Source organism: Diospyros lotus, chromosome 9 (genome assembly GCF_014633365.1).
Source record: "Diospyros lotus cultivar Yz01 chromosome 9, ASM1463336v1, whole genome shotgun sequence".
Classification (NCBI taxonomy): domain Eukaryota; kingdom Viridiplantae; phylum Streptophyta; class Magnoliopsida; order Ericales; family Ebenaceae; genus Diospyros; species Diospyros lotus.
The window spans coordinates 37,186,310-37,193,385 of record NC_068346.1 but is presented as its reverse complement, the minus strand read 5'-3'; the positions used below and the strand labels follow the sequence as shown (position 1 = coordinate 37,193,385).

Genomic DNA, 7,076 nt, shown 5'->3' with positions numbered 1-7,076 from the left:
TATGGCGAATGGTGACTCCATCGGCCCCTCAGAGGAAGCGCGCAAGAATTGCAGAAAAGAAGAAGAGAATTGCAAAAGCCAAGGACGAGGCAGCCAAGTACCACAGGCTCCTGGCCACCAGGTTGAAAGAGCAGCGGGAATGGCGCAGTCAGAGCTTGGCAAAGAGGAGATCCAAGCTCTCTGTTGCTTCTGAGTCATCGCTTGCTGCATAAACAAGTTTTGGGCCAGTAGCTCTCTGGTAGTTTGTGTTGTCTGGCTTTTCTCAGTAACTAGTTCGTGTTGTCTGTCACTGCAGTCGTGTTGTAATTTAGGGGCAGTTTACTAGATAAGCCGCCGAGTGGTGTTTGAACCAGTCTATCTAGAATTATCTGGTGTTTGTTGCCTTTTGAGTTCTATGTTTATGTTATGTAAATAAGATACCTAGATTTTGTAATAAATCTTTGCACCAGTCCCATCAGATTAGCAAATTGTTTAAGCCTAAAAGGGAACAAAAATGCCAATTTGGGCTTGGTTCTAGTTTTTTTTCTGCTCGTTCACAGCAGCAAATAAAAGAAAACTAAACCTTTACAATTGATGTAAACAGCCATGAAAGAGCCCTGTCAGTGACCTCTTACCTCTAGGATCAGCTGTAAGATGCATCTCTTCCACTGATCGGCTTCTGCAAAGAGCCCTGACTGCCCAGAACAAAGAGATTGTCTAGTGTCACATTCCATGAAAAATGTGGAGAAATATAGCATATACAGATCTCTAAACCTGATATAAAATTAATCAATTTTGGAATTGAAAGGAATGGATAAAAGATTCAGAAACAGCGTCACAAGATCATCGCACTCACTTGGGACATCAAACCGAAAAGCTTAGAGGATGCTTCTCCCATGGACCAATTTGGCTGCTACCAGTCCAGCAGCCAACGCAGCTCCAAATAAGGTATGCAATCTCACACAATAATACTTTGCCATAAAGATCTTTGCATTGTCCTATAAGAATGGATGATCAGTACCAGAATACAAATACAATATGTGAAAACGCATCCTTTTTGTTCAAATTACAACGGATCTAACACTCAGCATGGTACTTCACAGTCTGGTTGTGTTCAGAAGTAACTAAAAATCTGGCAATTCATTTGGATTGCATCTTTGGAACGATAGATGGGCATGCCCATCTAGACACTTAAATGTTCTACCAATGCAACCAATAGGAGGTGAAAACGCCAGACAGAAGGGCAATCAGAATTGAAAGTCTGAAGGCAATTGTCACTCACCTTATGGTTCTCTTCGACATAGTTGACAACTAGTTTTCCCATGGGTAAGGTCAGGGAACAAAGAAGCTGAAACAGAGCTCCGATTAGAACACAGGTAATATGGGAAGTATCAGTAGTAGAGTGAAACTGAATATCAGAAAGCGTGTATAAAACAAGCATACTCACGATGCATGTAAAAGGAAGGGCTCTGCTAAGACTGGAAATAAGTAGAAGCAAATAAAGAGTCATCACAGCCACCTTCACTATCTCTGAACCTGTTTTTGTGCCAAACCTAACCTTGATGACACCAAATGAAAAAAAAAAAAAAAAAAAAGAACTGTCAAAGCAAGTAAAATGTTCTGTAAAGGTAACTGTTTCATAGATTTTCTTTAAATGTGCAATGCAAGCATACTTACCAAAGGGGATATCTTACCAACAGCAATATCTCCCTTTACCTGAGTTGTACAGATCGCATTACCAGACATAGCAATAAATTGAATGGGGAATGTGGGAGTACTGAATGGGAGAAAGGTTATAACAAGAGAAAGGATACCTGATGAAAGTGACTACAGAAAAGGATTAGAGATGTTGTGATGCCAACAAGGAATGATGCAGAAAGGATTGTGCCAGTTATGGGAAGCTCACTGTAACAGTCACCAAAAATCAATACTCATTAAGACATAAGAAATTGAAAATCAAGATTGCTAAAAATTCTCAACAACTGTTAAAACCTTGTGCTGCTCTGCAATAAGTAAAAAGCAGTTGTAGCAAAGGGGCCAAATGCTGCAAAGCACAGAGGCTCTCCAAGTCCTTGATAACTTAACCGAAATGGCGGGCACTGCAACAAATACAGATTCAAGTTTTTGAGTAACGGAATACGTAGTTGCATCAAGCCAAAAAATAAACTTAATAACAACTTGTAAAGCAGAGCTTAGATGTCTTTGATGCTTATCGCTATGACAAATTAAATAGGAACAATGGATCGCACACATATGGTAAAGGAAAAGGCTTCAGACGTTCTGTAGTTAAGGGCGTATAGGAGGTTTTAAGTTTTAACCAGTTGCACGAAAGGCCAGAAGCCAGACAAAGAATGCCCATTTTTCTTGTAAAAGCTCAAACACATTATGGGTTGACTTCTACTTAGATGAATTCAGAAGACTAACAGAAGACCTAGTCAGGGTTAACAGATCAAGTTTATCATGAATCAGATTTTATTTTGGATGGCTAATGATAAGTTTGCACCAATCTTATCAAAAAAAGAAAAAAAGGAAAAGAAATTCCACGTGTCAGTCCCCCCTACTAGCAATAAATATTTTTATAATCATTTCAGGATTTCTAAACAGGGATTGTCTTTACTGACAGGAATGTTCAGTACCTGATATATGTAGCCACAAATAATTGCACCAGATAGCAATAAGATTGAGCGCATACTCCCAGTCTCTGCAGATACCCAAGCCAGTCCCATGAAACCAAGAACAAGTAGCATGCAGGCAGCCAATAGAACTCCTGTACGGCTTCAAATATTGCAACAGTTGCACAGTTAACAAAATGATAATTTTATAGATCAAACAAATTTCAACATAAAAAAAGAATAGTCTCGTTATAGAAAATTGAAAACTAGACAGGAGCTTACCTGCCAGCAATATTTATAACAGACTCTTTCTTGGTCTTATCTGCTCCTGTATCAAAATCATAAACATCGTTGCTGCACATATTACACAAACAGCAAAGAAGTTAAAAATAATTCTACTCTGTAGATGTTGAATGCCAGCTATCAGTGTATTGTTGATATTTCCCAAACTCACGGGAAGGAACCAATCACCATTGTTTTCATTCTAACAAAATAAAAAAATGAAAACACGGGGAAGATCCTCAGAGTAAAGAGGACAAAAATAATGGAGCAGAAAAAGGGAGAAAGGACTTCAAGAGCCTATGAACCATAATATATGACATTGAGAAAAGAATTCCAGAACAAAATTTGATGGCTCCTGTGTAAAGCTTTTCTTCATAACTTTCAAGGTTCCAAGTTGACCAAGTTCAATAAACTTGCGTAAACTCTACAAACCTATGTCTAGCTATTTAGCATCAGCAAGGAACTTGAGTGGTGATTCTAGAACAAACTTCGCAGTGACCCCATTGTGGTTTTGAGCATACCAACACACTTCCTTGCTTTTGCATTCTAGTCCAATCATGCATATAGTGACCGTTACTATATTTCATTGCTAGGATACCATTAACTTTACATAATTTACATGAAATGCAACTGCCGATGAATTATAACATCTTTTTTTACACTTCATCTTTCAAGCTAACTGTTCGTGTTCAAATCATATAAAATTGGTTGGATTCCACAAAATGACAAGTCAACTTACCTTAAATTTAGCCAAGCAATTATTAGAACAGAGGAAGCCAAGAGGATAAAATATCTCTTTGCTGAATACAGGCTGTTCTGCAAATATGCAGCAGCACTCCCAACCTGCATTCAGAACTAGAAAGAATGAGACATGTACAATCCTGCAAGTGCAAACACGATAAACAAGTGCATGCAATACACTTCAACTAGACATGATGAGATCAATTAGTAACTAGTACAAGTGAAAGTATTATGTCAACTCAACCAAGATTCAACTCTTTTTTTTTTTTTTGGGGGGGGGGGGGGGGGGTGTGGGGAGGGGGGAGGAGGCATTTAGAAAATCCAAGAAAAGATGAGAAATAATGTTGATGTGAAAGGTAGCAAAGCGGAACAAGTGCTAATCTGTAGTCACTAGTTCCTCACTAACTACTTAAATCTACAATTTAAAATGTGGGCAATCCATGTATTTTATGTTTAATGGGTTAAAGAAGAATGGCTAATAGATATTTATGGTTCTAAAAGAAAAAATAATGGGTATGTATATGGATAATAAAAATTGGGAATCGAAGTGCAAATGGGGCACGCATGGACAAAACTGGTCTTTATAAGCAAATCTGTCTAGGCACAAAATGATAAATAATACTAAATTAACAAATAGAAATTAAACAGGGAGGAAGTAAAGAAAACAACCAATTTGTCAGCAGCAGAGTGGCCTGTTAGTGTCCCTAGTGCAACAGGGTCCCGCTTTGCAAAGGTCAGGGAGTCATTTGTGTATGTAACCTTACTGTTGCTTTGCAAATAAGTTGTTTCCATAACTCAAACTAGTGACCTTCCAGTCACAAAAGAACAATCTCACCGTTGCTATCAAGGTTCACCCTCAAGTAACCTGACTTTGCATAAATTTATAATTTACTTCTCTTCATCCTTCTTGGCTTTTATCAACAAGAAAAAATAATTAATTTGAGAAAGCTCTGATTTTTAACGTCTATGAATACCATTAAAAGAGAAGGAAACTTACAGTGAGAGGAACCAAGGCAACAGAGTACATTGGTAATTTGATTGCCCTCCATATCAAGGTAGCCCTAGAAACGTCTTCCTTTTTCTCGTCAAAATTATTGATAGAGTGCTCTGCCATGCTCCTGGAGGAAGTCCCCTGACATCGTTGCTGCCGCTGGACTTCCGACCACCTTGCAAGAGTCCTATTGAAAACAGTTTGAATGCTGGGCCATGAACAGGGTAGTATGCCAGCATATGGAGAAGGGCTTCTGTGATAAGGCATAAGGAACGATGCAAATAAGTCATTGCAGAAAGAGAGAGTTCAAATCAACCCTTGTTCACCCTCAGCTTCTCGATAAGCAGAAATGAGCGTTACAACCAAATTGCGATTGGAAATCCATAACAAGAAGCAAGTGCGACAACGATAGTTAACTAACCTAAAACATCTGCCCAATAATCATGTAGCATCACCGTGGAAATCGAGACACAGAGAGAGAGAGAGGAGCAACCCGTATAACATGGAAACTAACTCGGATTGTGTAACCACAAATCAATTGAAACGGATGGGTCATGGAACATCACCTCAAGCTTGCAGTGTCTTGCTGATTCAAGAGGTCTTTGCTAAGCTTCCCAAAACCAGATCCAAGCATTATCACGCTACAGAATGAGGCTGCCATTTGTAGCTGTTCGAGCGAGTATTATCTAGTATAGAGGCATTTACAAGACCATTTGCCTACTGAGAGTTTCCACAACTGCATACGAACCTTGGACTCTTCTACCAACGTAGAATTTAGGTACGGTCGGCCACAGTAAGGGGAAATGCTTATTTTGTTTTCTTTTTTGTACTTTTGTTAGAAAAAAAAAAAAGTAATTATTTACCTTAAAAGATGTCACTTTGATACTTTAAGTTAATAATTTTTAAAAAAAATAACTTATGAAATAATAAAAATAGTATGGATTGTTAGATATTATATTTATCTAAAATAATAAAAGTAGTATAAATTGTTGGACATTAAATTCATCTATTGATACTTTTGTATTATTAAAGTATGAGATTAGTCGGCCTCATTTATATAATGAAAAATTGGTTGATTCCTCTTAATTTTACAAGTTTTGAATTAATTTGAGTTAAGATTCTTAAATGAGTGTAAGTATTATGTCCTAAGTTTTTTGAAATTAAAACATGTGGCATTGAGATAACATGGTTGCCTATCTTATATTTTTCTATATTAGGTTACAATTGGGATGATCATATTTGCGCAACTCTCGGTATTCGTGCCCTCGATTATGTCAACAGAGATAAATCACAAATTAGAGTATTTAGCTCTTGCACAAGACAATAATCAAACTAATAATTCATCGAATTGACACCGACATATTACTTATCCGATCGCTCGATTTATGCCCTAAAAACTTAAGTTATACACTATATAGGAAATAGCTCGTGTTAAGGGGATTATTATATTAGATTTGTTTATAAATGAGAGTTTAATGATAAATGCTATAAGATACTCTTTTGTTTAAATCACACTTTGTGAAGATTATCTTTATCTCGAGCTAAAAGATATTTTAGTATCCATCCTATAATAAACTCATTTGTTAAATGAGTACTTTTGATCTCTCGTTTAGCTTTAATGACATGATATTTTATTTTATATGAATTTTTTATTTTCTTATACATTATCTCTATTGTTATTGTCGACGTGAAACCCTGTTTCGTTAAAGGGAAACGAACTATACCCCATAAAAAAAAATTTACAAGATATATATTTTTTTATATACAAAGAAAAGCAGTTATGAGGTCAAAATCAAAATACATATCAAAAGCTTAAAAAAATTACAACATACAGTAGTATAATTGATACTCATTCATAATAGTACCGTTAAATTTTATAAATATATAAAGTTATAAGATTTACTTCGTACCATGAACGCGAACGGTTGTGTATGAAATATATATTTATTTATATATTTATAATTTTTAAAGTAATTATAATTTTTGGTGTATAAAACATAAATTTTATTGACTAAATAAAATAAATGGTTATCGAACTATGTACTGAGGTATAAAAAGTCATTAAACTTTAATTTGTACCTAAAAGGTCACTAAATTTCAATGTAACATATAATTTATTAACTATCATCAATTGCCATTAAATGAATCTAACAAAATCCTAATGTTTTTATATTTTAATGCAAAATTCAGTGTTTATATATGTATTTTATTGCAAAGTTCACTCACTTTTTTTACTTTTGTGCAAAATTCAGCAACTATTTGTGATATTTAGCTATTCACATTATTAGATACATCAACAGTTGTGTATGAAATACATATTTATTTATATTTTTAAAATTTAAAGTAATTATGCCTTTTTGTGTGGATGACAAATTTTATTATAAAAAAGGTGTAAAATTATGTATAAAATATAAATTATTCAAGATCTAGTAATTATCACTGTAAATTTGTGATCTTAACTATATAATTAT

The 7,076-nt window shown here is 35.3% G+C and overlaps 1 protein-coding gene across 6 annotated transcripts; it reads right to left on the bottom strand.

The window, feature by feature from the left end:
* Positions 1 to 425: 425 nt before the first annotated feature.
* Positions 426 to 5,382, bottom strand: LOC127810316 (2-carboxy-1,4-naphthoquinone phytyltransferase, chloroplastic). Of its 6 annotated transcripts, none has more exons than XM_052349720.1 (12): positions 5,172 to 5,382; positions 4,612 to 4,858; positions 3,613 to 3,716; positions 2,874 to 2,945; positions 2,616 to 2,754; positions 1,972 to 2,078; positions 1,794 to 1,884; positions 1,657 to 1,695; positions 1,427 to 1,537; positions 1,262 to 1,327; positions 836 to 977; positions 426 to 674 (listed from the first exon to the last, which is right to left on the bottom strand). In XM_052349720.1, the coding sequence occupies exons 1-11, from the start codon at positions 5,264 to 5,266 to the stop codon at positions 858 to 860; spliced, it is 1,191 nt and encodes a 396-aa protein (XP_052205680.1). In that variant the 5' UTR covers positions 5,267 to 5,382; the 3' UTR covers positions 426 to 674; positions 836 to 857. The 6 variants fall into 6 exon arrangements, 5 of the variants coding, with proteins under 5 accessions (XP_052205680.1, XP_052205681.1, XP_052205682.1 ...); XM_052349721.1 differs by having other exon boundaries at positions 426 to 670; XM_052349722.1 differs by having other exon boundaries at positions 4,612 to 4,855.
* Positions 5,383 to 7,076: the final 1,694 nt, after the last annotated feature.

What these genes read in the sequence shown, in the direction of transcription:
- LOC127810316 (XM_052349720.1), bottom strand. Translation starts at nt 5,266, where the DNA reads ATGGCAGCCTCATTCTGTAGCGTGATAATGCTTGGATCTGGTTTTGGG. An exon ending in TTTGTGGCTACATATATCAG is followed by an intron (nt 2,079 to 2,615) that starts GTACTGAACATT and finishes TATTTGTTGCAG; the next exon opens with TGCCCGCCATTTCGGTTAAG. An exon ending in TTGGTAAGATATCCCCTTTG is followed by an intron (nt 1,538 to 1,656) that starts GTAAGTATGCTT and finishes GGTGTCATCAAG; the next exon opens with GTTAGGTTTGGCACAAAAAC.